This window comes from Acanthochromis polyacanthus, chromosome 11 (genome assembly GCF_021347895.1).
Source record: "Acanthochromis polyacanthus isolate Apoly-LR-REF ecotype Palm Island chromosome 11, KAUST_Apoly_ChrSc, whole genome shotgun sequence".
In the NCBI taxonomy this organism is placed as follows: domain Eukaryota; kingdom Metazoa; phylum Chordata; class Actinopteri; family Pomacentridae; genus Acanthochromis; species Acanthochromis polyacanthus.
This window is the reverse complement of record NC_067123.1, coordinates 39,609,549-39,626,265: the sequence shown is the minus strand read 5'-3', so window position 1 is coordinate 39,626,265 and position 16,717 is coordinate 39,609,549. Positions and strand designations below refer to the sequence as shown.

The 16,717-nt window shown below is 42.1% G+C and overlaps 1 protein-coding gene across 1 annotated transcript; it reads left to right on the top strand.

Moving 5' to 3' along the window:
* The first annotated feature begins 3,566 nt into the window (after positions 1-3,566).
* LOC110956519 (uncharacterized) lies at positions 3,567-16,144 on the top strand. The gene is made up of 5 exons (XM_022202069.2): positions 3,567-4,550; positions 8,963-9,794; positions 11,323-11,573; positions 14,425-14,604; positions 15,664-16,144. Exons 1-5 carry the CDS (start codon positions 3,729-3,731, stop codon positions 15,871-15,873), a joined length of 2,295 nt encoding a protein of 764 aa, XP_022057761.2. The 5' UTR covers positions 3,567-3,728; the 3' UTR covers positions 15,874-16,144.
* Positions 16,145-16,717: the final 573 nt, after the last annotated feature.

Below are 16,717 nucleotides of genomic sequence, written 5' to 3'. Positions count from 1 at the left end.
GACTGGCGAAGGCTGTTTATTCTAAAAAAAACTACCTGGAACAGACGCTGGACCCCAGTCACCATGTATAGGATTAGGTGGGCGTAGTTTTCCTGATGTTTGATGTTGTAAAGTTTGATTTACTGTTCATGTTGCTTCTATTTTTCACAATCTAAGTTTGTGTTGATGTTTTTCTTTAACCTCTAACTCAAAAAAATGTGCCTGCTCAGAACTGTGACCATCCAGAAGGGGCTTCAAAAATATTTTACACAATTTAGTCTTCATATTTTCAACCCAGATTGTTAGTATTTTCTGTTTTTAAAATTATCTTTTTGCATAGAAATACATATTTATATATTCAACTTTTTAAGGACTCCACATTCTTTTTTAACACCTGTTTCTTCGTCTTTTCCCTCTTTTTTTTATAAACAAGCAAAACTCATGAACCAAAGCGACTTATATAATATTCAAAAACAAACATGATTGAAATTAGTTGTAGTCAGTACAGTCATTTTGTGTCAGGGTAACAAATTCAATCCATTTCCCCCAATTTTGGTCAAACTCAACTTTCCGAGTTCTTGGACAGTAAGTCAATTTTTCCATTCTATATATCTCAAGAATTATTTCAAACCATTCCTTCAATGTTGGAGGTGATGAATTCAACCACCTTCTAGTAATTGCTTTTTTACTAGCTGCAAGTAGAGCCTGTATTAGTTTTACATCATCACCCACGATTCATTAGTTGCGTAGGACCAAAATATAGTGTCTCAAAGTTCATAGGTAAATGGGTTTTAAACGCATTACTCAGTGTTTTATGTATCTCCTTCCAGTATGATGTTAACTTGGGGCATTCCCAGAACACATGAAAGTGGTTTGCCTCCCTCGAGCCACTTTGTCTCCAGCAGGATACATTAATATTTTTATATTTTTGCTGGACTGGCGTTTTAAAATACCTGATAACATGAATGAATGAATGAATGAATGAATGAAAAGTTTATTTCCACCATTGATTAAAACAAAAAGAAAAAAAAGAGATAAAAAGACAGAAACAAATCAGCAATGTTAGAAAAGGAGTAGGAAGTAGTGTAAAACTTATAGAACTCCTACTACCCCCCCCCCCCCCCCCATTACCAATCCAGCAAGATAATACAATTTACCAAAGTTTCCAGCAGTGTTCCCTCCAGATCAAAGAAGTGGTTGAAGACCACTGAAACCTGCAAACTTCACCCCACGTTTCCTCTGAGATTGTTAGTATTTTCTATAAATACACTTTTAATATTTTCAAATGACTGTTTTTCATTTGTGTGCTTTTTTGCTGTTTTGAAATGTGTGTTTGGCTTGCTGTGATTGGACCTTGCAAAGTTCTGGTCAAGTCCTGCTTTTTTTGTCACCTCAGACCGATCTCAGGGTTCAAAGAATTAAATAGCAATGTGATATTATGAGAAGTGAAACAGCTGCTGTGATATAAATATCCCACCAGGTATATCTAAAGAATTAAAGTGAAGAAATGGATGGAAATTGATAAGGAGTGAATGTCGAGAATGTGTTCTGTCTTCAAAAAGTCACCACTCCATTACAAATAATCACTAAATATTCATAACTTGTCATTTTTACACTGAGGGTTTTGTGCAAATTAAACTCATGCTAAATAATGATCCTTAATACTGTTGCCTTTGGACAAAATCAGGACACGTCTTTCTAGTCCTTATGCCAATCTATCAGGCAGCTTGTGGAAGTTTTGCATTTGTCATACAGACTTGATCTCATCTCACTCTTTGCAAGAAAGCAAAGAAAGTTCTAGTTCCCAAAACTCCTTGTTCAAAACTGTTGCTTTAACACTGACACAGCATCGGACCTTTCAAAGTCAAATTCAAACAACCAGTGTGGTGATTTCTCAGAAGAGGACGGTGTCACAGAGAGGGCAGCACTTGACCCTGAGATGTTTGTGCCTAATGGGTGTTTGAACTGGTGATAGGCTATAAAGGTAAGAGGCTTAGAGGGAACAGCCTCCTGTGTGCTCCAAAGGTTCTCAGCTTTGCCTGGTCCCCAACCACCATGCAGGAGATGCAGCTTTTGCTGTTGCAAAGATGAAAAAAAAAAGTCTTCAGGAAACATTTAATAAATCAGCTCATGTTAATTAAATAAACATGCTACAGCTGCACAGTGTCATTCTGTAAAATCCAATCCACTGATGAATCTGATATGAAGCAACTGCTCGAGTTCAAACCTGCAAAAATCATTAACAGACAAAAGAAGCGTGCATTTTCCGTGTCTGCTGTTTCTACTGGCATGTTTACATCAGTTTATATTGTGTCTAACCAGGAAATCCTGATAAATTAGCACAATATTGTGACTATGATGGGGATTTCTGACTGCACAGAGCTGATTGGGAGTACTGCAAGCCTTCAAAGTGTGCAAGTGGATAAAGTTAAACCCAAGTAGGAACATGTGCGCAATATTCTATCACCGTAATGTAAAAAAGTACAACAAATATTCATGGGAATAGTCTTTGACTCCCAGACATAATAAAACAATGCAGATATGTGCACCAAGGGACGTTCAGTTGCGTTTTTCGGTTGTTAATTTTAGCACCAGCATCAAAATATTTCCTCCTCTTGGACTCACTGCGCTGACTTCAAACAACCAATCAAAGTGTCAGACCGTGAACAGGTGAGCTCTGACCCATGAGCTCCACAGGTGCGCTCAGAAGGAATCCAGCTTTCATTATGTGAATAGCTGGCTGTGGCTCGCTCTGGGGGCACATTAATTGGCTGTAATCTGATTACTTTCTGGCCTGCTGCAACCTTGAGGACTCCCCACTGGCCTCCCCCTCTCTGCAATCTACCTGTCTGCCATAGCAACACTCAGCTGTGGTTTACAGGCTCAGAGAAGGAATGCTAATTGTTTGGACGAGCGGTTTGATAATTGGAACTGAATTGTTTATGACACAGATGACCTCAAACCTGTATTTATCGAGACAACTATGACATGAGCAGAAAGCCTTTATCTCTTAATTAGACTCAGTTCCTCTTCTGTTAAATCTGGTTTAAGTCTCACTAATTTTCCTCTTGACAGTCCAGATGATGATTTATTTCACATTTATCTGTTTGTTTTGGCGTTCTTATTCATTGCAAGTTAAATAATGTATGCTACATCTTAGAAATTACACTGAATAACCCCAATGCCATTAATCAAAGCTTCAACTCGTCATTTGTTTTCATTATGCATTCATTCTCCTTGACTTTTTATCTTGGTGTTTAATTTATCTGTTTCCTCTGTCTCTCCAGTCAGTCAGGGCAGTCTGGGATTTGGTGGATGGTTAGAAGCCGAAGTTAAAAGGATTATTCTCAGCTGCCGAGCAGAGAAAGTCCCTGGAGCCAAGAGGGATCACCTGCCTGGCACCGGCCCAACATCTCATCCCCCAGAAGGTGGAGGAAGCTATCAGGATCCATCAACTTTCACAGCCAGTTAACTCGCCATGGAGCCAAAAGAGCTTGTGTGATTTGAAGATACACTGTTAAAGAGTTTGGCAGCACCCTTTGTGTGTTGCTGGAATACTCCCGTGGAGTTTGTCCTCTGAAAGGAATTTATGTGGAGGAGATTTCATCTGCAGTGGTTTTGTTGACATGCTTTGTCCTAACGCCCTTCAGTGCAGCGCCAATGACCTCCATTCATGGTGTTTGTCACAAGAAAAGTAAAGCCAGGGAGGACTGTCAGTTGTCGGGGAATAGCTTGGATTCCAAACAAATATGGCCAGAGACGACAGTCTTCTAGGCCTCATGCCTTTGTCCTCAAGGCACCAACAGTGGGTCGGAGCCACTCTAGGCTTGGTCCTACCCTTTTTCCCCCTTCGCCCTCTAATCTTCTATTACTTCCTGTCATGTGCAGCAGCAGCAGGTAGTTTACCTGGCATAGAATATGACTATGGTATTAGCCCCAAGTTTGTTTGCACTCCCATCCCCCCAGAGGCAGATCCCAGCTGCTATTCCCCCCACGGACCGAGCAATACCGGCCAAAGCAGCGGCCTGAATGGCAGCAGTCGGCGAGTCATGATGTCCGACGAGGCTAAAGCCACCATCTTGCACCTGCGCGAGAGCCTCGTGAGACAGAAGGAAACCATCCTGGACCAGCGGGAGACCATCCGAGAGCTGACCGCCAAGCTCACCTTGTGTGAGGGCTTTGGGGGTCACCACAGCACCGGTCATCACGACAACCACCACAGCAACCACCACAGCAACCATCACCATAATCACCACGACACCCACCATGACACCCACCACGACACCCACCATGACACCCACCACGACAACCACCACGACACCCACCACGACAACCACCACGACACCCACCACGACAACCATGATGACCACCACGGACATCACGGCACTCATCATACGCTTTCATCGTCGCACCACGGGCCTTCAGGATACCACAGCAACGATCACCACAACTCCCACGGCAGCCACAGGTCGGACCCCCACCACCGGAAGGGCTCGTCGTACAGCTCCTTCTCACCAGAACAGACCGGGAAAACCCTGCAGACCCTGAAGGAGAGGCTGGAGAGCTTGCAGGTATGTGTACAAGAAGGCCAAAAGAGTCACTGTGAGGTGGTTTACCATTTTTAACTGCACCTCGCACACTTCAAAACAACACAAAACTAACGGGTGAACATAAACAAAAGTTCAAATTAAAGAGTAAGTCTTGGGTGCAGTATGGAACAGGAATACATTCTGCTGTTTGTTCCATGATAGGAACAGAAATGAGCATAACTGAAAGGCCACAGTTTGTATGAGTTTGTAGCTTTACGGTATAAAACCTGTCCTACTTTGCTTTGGTGGTACCAAAGGCAGTAAAAAGGGCATTTCTGATGTCTGGCATCAAGCAATTATTGCTACCACTCCCATCTATTTTGTACAGTGTTTGACATAGAATGGGTGAAGATTAAAATGGTCACATATGTGTTGATGAAACAGCCCAAAAGTACGTTTTGTTGAGTTTGAGGACATTTCCTTTGTTTATGCTCTTGAGCCAGTTATATAGTGCTCGTGATAAGGACTTGAAAAAGCAAGGAAAGCAGGTGTCGTTGTCTTAAAGTCCATGCAGGGAGGAGGTCAGGGTGTTTCCTGTTTCAAACCAATGCTGTTTATTTTGTGATTATTATGGCCCTTTAACTTTAAACTTGCAGTGTGGAACTTTTACCCTCTTCTGGCTGTGAGAGTAGTGACTCAAACACTGTCAATCCATGCTTTTTACATTTGTCTTTCCGTTGATCTGATTCATTTTTTTCAGATTGTCATCCTTCCTCTGAATGCAGGGTTTCTTTTTTATCTGCATTAGAAGCTTTTCTGGGACACTTTTGAAACTGTTCTTCCATACCATCCACCAAACCCATAGTTCCTGCAGACTCCTCCATCTCCACTGCAAAACAGTTCATGCTGGCAGTGGCAAAATGTATTGGTACTGGTGTGACAGCATGAAAATGTGGCCACGAACACCAGATTTATGCTAGGCTTAATCAGCATTGTGTGAACTCATTTTTCAAGAGCCTCGGTGTAATGGACTTTTATTTATCTGTAGTCTTACAGCATCTACTGCTTAGTACACACAGTCACTGAACTCTGATCTTTCTGAAATCAAAACCAGTTGCTTTTGTTCCTAAACCTAACCAAACCGTTATTTCAGCAGCAGTTTTTAACACTGTATGAGTGGCTATATCTCCTGCCTCCAGTAAGTTCTTGTGGCTTACATCAGAGAGCAGGAACAAACAAGGTATCAGGGTGGTGGATTAGGCTGGCAGTGATGAAGAGGCTTTCAGAACACATGTTGGAACGTACCAGTGAAACTTGGATCCCGTTCTGACAACGAACTTGGACAGCTGGACTGATGGATGGGCTCTGTTTATGCTTCAATTAAGCTCAATATGTCTCTACAGCAAACCAAGCATTACTGATACCAGTTTCTCCTTTATTGTTTTCTGGATGGTTTAATCTTTTGCACAAACTTCAATTCATGGGAAACTGTAAGGGTACTGCCGCCTGGAAAAAAAAACCGTTTGGCTTTTTTGACAGTGTAAATCCCCAGGACTGTACATCCACTTTTAAGATTCATTTTTAAGGCTGCATTAAGCCTTACTGACATTAAATAAGAATCTTTTTATATGCCAGTGGCAGAGTTAGATCTTCCGAAACTGTTAGACAATATATGTAAGCAATATTATGTGCACAGTGTGATTTGTTTTTTAAAAAAAAGAAAATTGGACTTTAGCAGCCAAACCAAGATATTAATGAATTAGCTTTTAAGACATGCATTTCTAGGATACCTGCCATGAGCCTCTGCCCTTTCTCCAACTTCACCCATCTCTGAGATCATGTTTAATTTATTACCAATCATATGTGATCTCAAATACCCTCGAGGGGCTCTCAGTTATAGTCTGAAAACCGTGCAGTGGAAGTAAATCAACCTCTTCTTAAACGTCTTCAAAAATCATTGTGTGAATGTAATTAAAGCTCCAATGTTTCAGGTGAAAAGGGTAAACAGGAGAAGGTGCACGTTCTGCACAATTCAAACGCTCTTTAATGGGGAAAGCGAAAGCCTATCAAAGGTTTGACTTAATTGGAGTCATATCCTGCGTCATCGATGGTGACAAGCTCAGCCGCTGAATCAGCTGTCTGCGAGGTGTGCTACAAAGAAGATAGCAACCTATGGGATGCTTTGCAGTTCATATTTGCTTCTTTTTATGACTAATAAGACATATTTGTAGATATATTTAAAGTAATGTTGTGTGTAGTGATATTTTTTGAAATGTTTAAAGCACAAAAAAGTAGAAGTTAAAAGTTGGCCGTCACAAACCGCCCACCAGCACCAGGCAGACACACACCAGCCACAGAGCTAATATCAAATCTGTTTGACTGCTGTCTCCAGGCCATGGAAGTTAATGTCCTCTCTGAGTAGTTCCGGCTCCCAAGCTCTCTCCTGGATATCGGTGGCTAAAGCTGAGCTCCAACAGGAAGATACTATAAGTTGATTAGCCCTCACCCTTGACCTAAACCAACCCCTGTGTGCAACCAGTCACATGGTGGAGGGAGACGGCTCCTCTGCATGAACAGTCATTGAATTCAGACAGAATGACGGTGATTAAAAAAAAAAAACTCTGTCTCTGCCTTTATTTTCTCTAGGAGATAGCTAAAGGAAGTTAAACTTTCCAATGAACTATGACGTGCGTCTTGTCGATGTCTACATCGGCTTAAGTTTAGCGTGTTTTGTGTTTGGTCTTTGGCCTTTTGCCTTGAAAATGTCACACTCCTATAAGCTTTTTATGGGACTTCTATGCAGCTGTAGTCTGTGTAGGCTTAACGTTACAGTCATGACAACAGCCTCAAGCACTTACTGCAGTTGTTGTGATCTTGTAAGCATCATTTTGGTGATTTATGAGTCAATAGGTGGACAAAGGTTGAGGTTATAGCGGCACTGAGGACCTCACTGACCGTTTAAATCTAATGTTGAAACTGTGTTACAGTATACACAATCTAGAATTGTGATTACCAGACATAGTTGCTTCTTTAGACTCCTAAATATGATTGAAAAATGCCTCTGTTTGCTTAAAGAGCTCATAATTCCTCTGGTGAGCAATCTAAAGTCAACTTTGTATTGCTTTAAAAGGTCACAAGCCAGAAATATTGGGAACCACTCTTCCCGATGTTAAAAGATCTTTCAATTTTAACCTAAAATTCGACAGATGACTGTTCCCTGGGAGATTTTGCAACTGTTTCACTTTTTTTTTCCAGATTATTTATCAGCTCTATTTTGTAGACATTATCTGTGATACATTTTCAAAACTCTTCTCCAGCATCCAGAACAAGCCACACATGCAGAGCTGCTGTGTCACTGGTTAAAACACTTTCTAGATAGTGGTGTCACTTTGCGAGACTAAAACCCCGCTGCCCACCGGCCTGTGAAAGCCTCGTTATTCATGCAGGTGGTCTCAGGCTGAGTTCAGCGAAGGTGTCACAGAAATCCCCTTCGGTCTCCCTCAAAGGTGTGAAACAAAACAGAAGAGGAGCCAGGATATACCGTGGGTCACTCCATCCTCTAACAGGATGTCTGTGCCGCCAGCCTCTGGCCACGCACCGAAGGGCGCTAGCCAGCCTCACCTCCAATTAGCTTCATCCTCCCTGACGGGGCTATTAATCGTGGCGTGTGCTAGCAGGGAACAAAGCCGGATTTGCTGGTGAGGAAGATGAGGATGAGCGAGGGAGAGGAAAAGAGAGGACATGATGGAAAAGTATTCCCGCTGCAACTTTAAATGTCAAACAATAATGCTACTTTATTGAATCCGCTGCAAAGAACTTCTGGCTTCTGGCTCTTTAGTCTAATCACAGAAATTTGCTTCCAGCTCATTTTGCAGAATGTGACTGAAGCAATGAGTTTCATTGTTGATGCTGGAAACAGCTTCATGTAAGATGCTGTTAGAAATGAATTCATAGTCACAAAGGGAAAGACCAGACATCTCTATCGGGATTGTTTTGTCATCTGTGTGTGTCTATACAATGCTTTTATTTGGAAAGTACATTTATTTTGCCCTTTAAATGGCCTCACTACACTTCATTAAGTTTTATACACCATTGATTTTTTTTATTATTTCATTTACCAAAAAGAGCATCCCTCCTCAGACATCTTTACAGGAAATGATGGATGGATCTGATGATGACAATAATAATTATAATAATGCCAATGATGATTAAAATAATTCTGTGGTCGGACTGGTCTATGTGTTTTAAGGGTAGTAAGACTAAAATAGTAGTACTGAATCAAAGTTGTTTTCAATACATAAAACATTTCCACCACTAATATAAACAAAAATCTATTCCATTAAAAATTATCCAGTCAAGCTTGATTTTAACTCTTCAAAGTCTCTTTCAATGGAGCTGATGCTTCATTCTGTGAGAAATAGTTTTGCTTATTTGATGTTTTTCTGTGTCTGCAGGCCAGGAACTCCTCCAGCTCCTACTCCAGCTCCCTGAGAGAACTCCTCCAGCGGAAGATCAACGCTATGGAGGAGCAGCTGCACAGCTACTACAGAGATCACCATGACGACCACCATGGCGACCACCATGGTACCGGACACCATGACGACCACCATGACGACCACCATGACGACCACCACAGCAATCACCACAACAATCACCACGACGACCACCATGGTACCGGCCACCACGACGACCACCATGATGACCACCACCGTACAGGTCACCATGACAACCACCACAGCAGTCATCGTGGCAGCCACTACGGTACCCACAGGCCCAACCACCACGGCGGGCACCACAGTCGTCATGACGATCACCACCATGACCGCCATCACGACTGGAGCCACGGTAGGCATCGTAGTCACCATGGCAACCACCACTCCGGCCACCATGACAGTCACCACAGCGACCATCACGATGACCACTATGTTCATCACAACAACCACCACAACGACCACCACAACGACCACCATAACGACCACCACAACGACCACCATAACGATCACCACAACGACCACCACAATGATCACCACAACGATCACCATAACGACCACCACAATGACCACCACTATGAGCATCATGGCGTCCACCACTATGACCATCACAATGATCACCATGACGACCACCACAATGATCACCATGACAACCACCATGACTACGATCACCATTATGATGATCATCATGCGCGACGACTGCCGTTCACCAGCAAAGAGACGAGGCTGCAAGGCGCCGGACACAGCAAGCTGGAAACGGTGTTTACCCAGCTGCACCACGGCAACAGTGACCATGGTAACCACATAACTATTGACTGATGCTAATTTTCTGGAGACTTACCATAACTATAACCAATCCTGGCCTAACTGTAACCCTCTCAGTGACCATAAACCAAGACTTCATACTAAAATTTAACAGTTTTTTTGTCACCACACCATAAATATTAGAAATGGAAACACGTGTACTGTAGCTGCAGACCTGAGCAGGAAGGAGTAAATTCATTCAGAAAAAAAGACAAACGGTTTACGAAAACATGAAGTGAAAAAATGAAAACTTCCTTCTAGTTTGAAGTCATTCTGAAGATTCGTTTGTCCTCCTATTATCAAAAATGATCTGTCTAGTCGTCCACTCTAAGCTGAGGCTGTCCATATTTGTTGGTCCAAGTAGCTTCTACTTGGTGGTCATTTGAGACGGTATTTTCAGCGCCCTCTAGTGGTTATAATGTTTATGACGGGTGCAAACTTCCAGAGCCACAGAATCTGCACATGGAGGAGGCGGCGGTGGCTGGAAGGGTCAACACAATACTTCTGAAGGTCCTCTAGCCTTAACAAAGTCTGTATTTTGATTTAAACTGTGATCTTTGGCCAAGTTTTACTAACCCTCTAACCCTAACCAACCTTTTACTATAGTATTTCCACATCACCTCTGTTGAAGAAACACCACTTTACACTCTGGTAAAGTGATAAAAGGATGGAAAAACAGAAGTATCTTTGTTCTTTTTTGTATTAACTGTAGAAATGCCTTCATAATAATTTTATCACGTGGTTTCTGTCTCTTTTGTGAAAATCAGTGGGTTCTTCCTCTTACTTGAATGTATCACAAATGCAAAATTATCATATGAAAAGACAAACTCAGCTCAGTTCACACATTCAAAATGAAGCAAACAAAAGGACTCTAGAAAACCGTAACAACCAATCTTAAGTGACTTGAACAGAGGGCATTGTGTTTATGTATTAATCACTAATCATTCAACCATGAATCCATTTCTGTTTAAAATTCCAGGAGATTACACTTAGACTGCATGAAGTGATTACACTATTTTGATTATTTTGCAGTCTGATTAAATACTATTTAATTGTATCACACTATTACCTGTGGACTGCATTTAATAATTTATATATTATTTTGGTGACAAATTAGACTCCAACATGTGGTGCACCATGTGGAAAATTCAGTCCAATTTTATTTATATAGCATGAATTCACAATATATGTCATCTCACAGCGCTTCACATAGTCAGGTACAGACAGCAGAGAGCAGAGGACCCAACAATCCAAAGTTGCCTTTGGATTCCCTATGAGCAAAGGTAGAAGGGAACCAAAGAAAAAACGAAAATAGGGAGGGGAAAAAAAACTCTGACAGAACTAGGCTCAGGGAAGGCATCTGAGGTAAGAGTGAGGATTGGGGTGTGGATAGCAGATAACTGCTGATCACAAAAAACTAAACCACTAGACAACCACTAAAATGTTCCAGCAAGAGCATTTAGGGAGACGATAACAGATGGGGACCATACGTGTTCTTAATCCACTTTCTGTCCCACCAGGAAACCACAAGAAGCTAAAGAATCCCAACGCTTTCCTACTCGACTTCCCCATGAGGACCAACTACATGTACGCCAGGATGAAGCGGTCTGTAGTCAACGAGCTCTTCGCCTTGACTATCTGTGTGTGGCTGAAGGCGGGTGCAAGTCCTGGCCTCGGTACTCCCTTCTCCTACGCCGTCCCCGGACAGGCCAATGAGCTGGTGCTTATGGAGTGGGGCACCAACCCTATGGAGCTGCTAATTAACGACAAGGTAACACACAGAAGCTGCATTGTGCACAGTTGTGACATTATCGTAGAATAAAATCCGTCCGCAGACAGATGTATAGACCTTTACCAAACTGTTCAAAACCTTTGTAATGGTTCCTGCTTCTGTCGAGGATCACCAGGGTTTTGCCATGAAATATTACATGTTCAACCTCCTTAGGCCTGAAAACAGTAAAAATGTCCACTATGATTCCTGTCAGCTATGTTACAAAAAGTCCCACAATTATATAGTGACCCTCCAACTTTACATGATAAACAAATGGATTTACAACCTTGTACAAACAATGGATTCAACTAACTTCCACATATGTGACAACTTTACAGTATATGCATTTTTATGGAGTTCACTTGTTTAAATTGTGTTCAGGCATAAAGCTACTGGCATGGCAGGTTTTAAGGTACTGTCACAGGAAAAGTCCATCTAAACTCTTGTCACTGTATTTTTACTTGGTTGAGAAAATTCAGGTGAAATTAGTTTTATTTATACAGCTCCAATTCGCAACATGTGTCATCTTAAAGCTTTTACATACTCAGGTGAAGACCTTGTATACAGAGAAACTCAACCAATCCAGTGTTTCGTTCCACTTGGCAAAACAGTGGAGAAAAGGAAAGCTACCCTTCACCAGGAAGGGACAAAAAAAACCCCAGCAGAACCAGGTTCAGTCAGGGTATTCATCTGCCTTGACTGGTTAGGGAACGGATGCAAGTTACTGGGACATCCTGATAATAAAAAAACTACAATAGTTCAGCCTGAAATTCAGAAATCCTGTACATCTCCAGACAGACACAAAAACAACTGCCAAAGTACTCAAAATTGCCTTTGTGGTTGTTTCTGATGGGTAACTATCAACCAAATACAATGTAAATAAAGTTATACATGTCAGTCCCTAAACCTGCTCGTGACTTGGAAACCTGCAGGAAAAAATGCTGAACTACTCTCCTACAAAGTTCTGCTTCAAATGTGAAATATACTCAAGCTTCTGCAATTAACTCAAATATCCATCCATTCTCGATACACCGCTTTATCCTCACTAGGGTCATGGGGGGTGCTGGAGTCTATCCCAGCTGACTCGGGTGAAGGCAGGGGACACCCAGGACAGGTCACCAGTCTGTCACAGGGCTACATATACAGACACACAATCACACTCACATTCACACCTACGGACAATTTAGAGTAACCAATTAACCTCAGCATATTTTTGGACTGTGGGAGGAAGCCGGAGTACCCGGAGAAAACCCACGCATGCACAGGGAGAACATGCAAACTCCATGCAGAAAGATCCCAGGAACAGGCCGGGATTTGAACCGGGGATCTTCTTGCTGCAAGGCGAAAGTGCTAACCACTACTGCACTGTGCAGCCCTAACTCAAATATGTTCAGGTTAATTAATTTTAAAATCATGCTGTATTTTATCTCTGAAAACAGTCATGAGAATGGTTTCCTTTTAGTCTGGTTTTAACACAGCTACTCTCAGATTTCTTTTGCTTCTCTAGGTGGGTGCGTTTTGTTTTGCGTTTGCATCAGAAATTTATTACCCACTAACGAGATGTTTACAGACACAGATTGTTGACACACAAGTTATTCAATTATTCTATTAGCCTCCTAATCTTTAATTCTCCGAAAGGCTTATACCTCTTTCCCCGAAACGGAAGACAGATGCTCGCCTTGCTCCAGAACTGTGTGCAGCGAGTTCAACAAATCAACAAAGCAATTAATCTGATTATTATAATGGATTGGCCTAATTTTCTGTTGCAGTGACATTACCAAGAGGAGTAAACTGTCGTGTTTGTTGTCTCGTAGTAACAGAGTTGGCTGTCATCGAACTGATCAATGACACAGTTAAATGATCTTCAGCATGTAGATTAATCTCAGTCTTTAATTACTTTTCTTGAGTTAATGGGGGTGAAGCAAGTGGATATTCTCATATTGTATTGATCCATTTTTCCAGCATTAAGGAGCACCTGCTTGTAAAGCATGTGACTGTGTGAGTACTTGTGTGTGTGTGTGTGTGTGTGTGTGTGTGTGTGTGTGTGTGTGTGTGTGTGTGTGTGGGTGTGTGGGTGTGTGTGTGTGTGTGGGTGTGTTACAGGCGAAATTAGAATCCAGGCAGATTTTAAATCCGCCTAGGCAGAATTAGAATTTTGATTTCGCCTAGGCGAGATTGAAATTTGAAGGGTTTTGAACATGATATGCTCTGTTCATGTAATTATTTGTTTTCCCTAAAACTATGTACCTTGAAATTTGGTTTTAGACACAAGGTAAATAGTTACTTTAGAAGTAATGTCAACTTTTGTCCTCAACACTTGGCAGAATAAACAGGGAAAAATTATGTTGTCAAAGTAGTATCCGGGTTGTTTTTCTCATATACTGTGTATGAAAAAAACAGAGGTTAGGGTTATTCTTTGTAATATACAGGCTATTGATATATCAAGATTGAAATCTGTACAACAACCATGGTAGAAATCCTAATTCTGCCTGGATTCTAATTTGACCTGTGACATATACATTAACATTCAAAAGCTTGGGGTCACCCAGGCAATTCCATGTTTTCCATGAAAACTCCCACTTTTATCCATGTGCTAACATAACTGTACAAGGGTTTTCTAATCATCAGTCTTTCAGCACCATTAGCTAACACAATGTAGCATTAGAACACAGGAGTGATGGTTGCTGGAAATGTTCCTCTGTACCCCTATGGAGATATTCCATTAAAAATCAGCCGTTTCCCATGATGTAAGTTGTGGTCATCTTATTATCTTGTCTTGAGCTCATTATCTCCAGAATGCCTCCTCCTTTCATTCATCTCCATCTACCTGTGTGCGTCTCTTCACCCTAAGGCGGTGACTCTGCCCATAACCATGACCGACGGGAAGTGGCATCACGTGTGTGTGACGTGGTCGACCCGCGATGGCATCTGGGAGGCCTACCAGGATGGAGTGAAGAAAGGTTCTGGGCAGAACCTTTCAGCCTGGCACCCCATCAAACCAGGAGGGATTTTCATCCTGGGTCAGGAGCAGGTATGACCAAGAGAATGCCTTCTGACTGCGTGGATGCTGTAGCTTCATACAGAGAATGGGTGTATATGGGCTATCTTTACCTTGTTAGACTCTAATAATTACATTTGCCTGAAGCTGTGAGAGACACAAACCGATTTCATCAAATGCAAATATGACCTAATAAAGTGTCTGACATTACAATAGTATGGGGATCAGACTTACTAGCACATCTTTAGATTTTTGTGACTCCTAGAAGGAGTTTTATTTCTATACGTGAGTGCAGTGCATCTTTCGGTTGGTAAAACCAGTAACTTAACCGCCACTATTGCCAAGACTGGATCACTTTCTGCTTTTCTCAGACCCTCAGTATTCCCAACAACAGAGGACATGGGCTAGTCACCAACTCATGAAATGATAAAGGACACGACAACCTGTACCAGCCTGGTTACTGTCCAAAGCAAGAAACAACCATAAAGGCAGTCAAACATGTGGTTGTATCAATGAGTAGGCCAGTTTTTTTTAACTTATGGACCCCATAGAAATAATTCCAACTGAATGGTGGTTTTCAACAGTCAAGGGTCAGTCTTGCTTGACCTTGGTTTCTATCAGTCTTAATCTGTGCCTTCTTTGCCTCTTCCTAACACAGTTACAGGTGGAACAACCATCCACCAGTAGCCAGTTCAGCTACCTGCAGTTACAAGGGTATTTGTAGATGTACTTTGCTTGTGACATAAATCTAGCCTTCATTTCCTCTGAGAATTTATAACCCAGTGTCTAACAGAGTGAAATCTAGACTTGTGGGAACCAGTCAAAACCTCAGTGCTGTTATTATTCTATTAGCCATTAGACTGTGCAATTAAAATTTAATTCATAATGGTTTGAAGCAAAAAAAAACGTGTTTACTGCCACTTTAGGCAAAGTGTTTTAGTTGTATAACTTCATCCGAACCCGAATGTTAAGTTAACTTCACTCTACTCAAGGCGACTATTATTTCAGTTTTAGATCTTTAAAATCAACTTTGCTCAATAATTCTAAGGTAGATATTTAACCTGGACACAGTCTCGTCTCTTCTCTCCACAGGACACAATGGGAGGTCGCTTCGACGTTGCCCAGTCCTTCATGGGGGAGCTGTCGGATCTCCAGTTCTGGTCCAGAGTCCTGACGTCCAATGAGATCTACAACCAGGCGACCTGCGCAGGCCACCTCGTCGGTGACGTCATGTCGTGGTCGGAGGAAATGGTGGAGCTCCACGGAGGCCTCACCGAGCTCGATTTTGACCCCTGCCACTAAAGATGGACACCAAACCCTCGCGTCCCTGGAGCTGTAGGATCATCATTTCCATTTAAATGATTACATCTTGTGTCCAAAGAATTGTTTGGAGATTGAAAAAATACCGTTTGGTCATGGATCAAGAATGGAGCAATCGTTTATTTCATCTCTTTGCTGCAGAACTTTAATAATACAAGGTCAGCAACAGGCAGAGCAAGGAGTTCTTTTTCTTTTTTCTATATATTTCTAAATATTTTTTGCCATTCCCGTCCGATCTCTCTGCCTTCTCCACCTACACCCTCACTTCCTCGCTCTGCCGCTCTGAGCAGGACGGCTTTGAAGGCTCCAAAGAGCGCGGGGCTTTGGATTTACCGGCTGTGTGGTCATGACTCCACGGGATCCAACACACATAATAGGATTTCCTTCCATCAGAACAGGTCCAAAGGTTGCTGTTTGCCATTAACTTGCCTGCGCCAGCTTGTTTTGTTTGGTATGTGAGCAACAGAAACATTGCAGGAGGTGAAAGAGTGGCTAAAGGAGCACAGGGGAGCTTACGAATCGAGCCACACGGACACCTCAGTGGAGATGGCTTGCACACGTTGAATCATGTGTCTGCTTGCTATTCAGTCAAGATACAGGAGAATGTTGTTGCGTGACATTTTTTCAGTGCAGGTCAGACTTGGCTCAGCATCAGTCCCATGTATAAATGTGGATTTTGCACACAGAGATTTTGGCAGATGGGTTTATATTAGTATTTCATATTGAAAACTCTACAACAGGCTCTTTTTTTGTAGAACGAAGATCAAACACGCATTTGAGGAAAATGCAACACTTGTGTTCTGCGTCCTTCGTGACGGCGAGTGAT

What these genes read in the sequence shown, in the direction of transcription:
- LOC110956519 (XM_022202069.2), top strand. Translation starts at nt 3,729, where the DNA reads ATGGCCAGAGACGACAGTCTTCTAGGCCTCATGCCTTTGTCCTCAAGG. An exon ending in CCACGGCAACAGTGACCATG is followed by an intron (nt 9,795 to 11,322) that starts GTAACCACATAA and finishes CTGTCCCACCAG; the next exon opens with GAAACCACAAGAAGCTAAAG. An exon ending in TCATCCTGGGTCAGGAGCAG is followed by an intron (nt 14,605 to 15,663) that starts GTATGACCAAGA and finishes TTCTCTCCACAG; the next exon opens with GACACAATGGGAGGTCGCTT.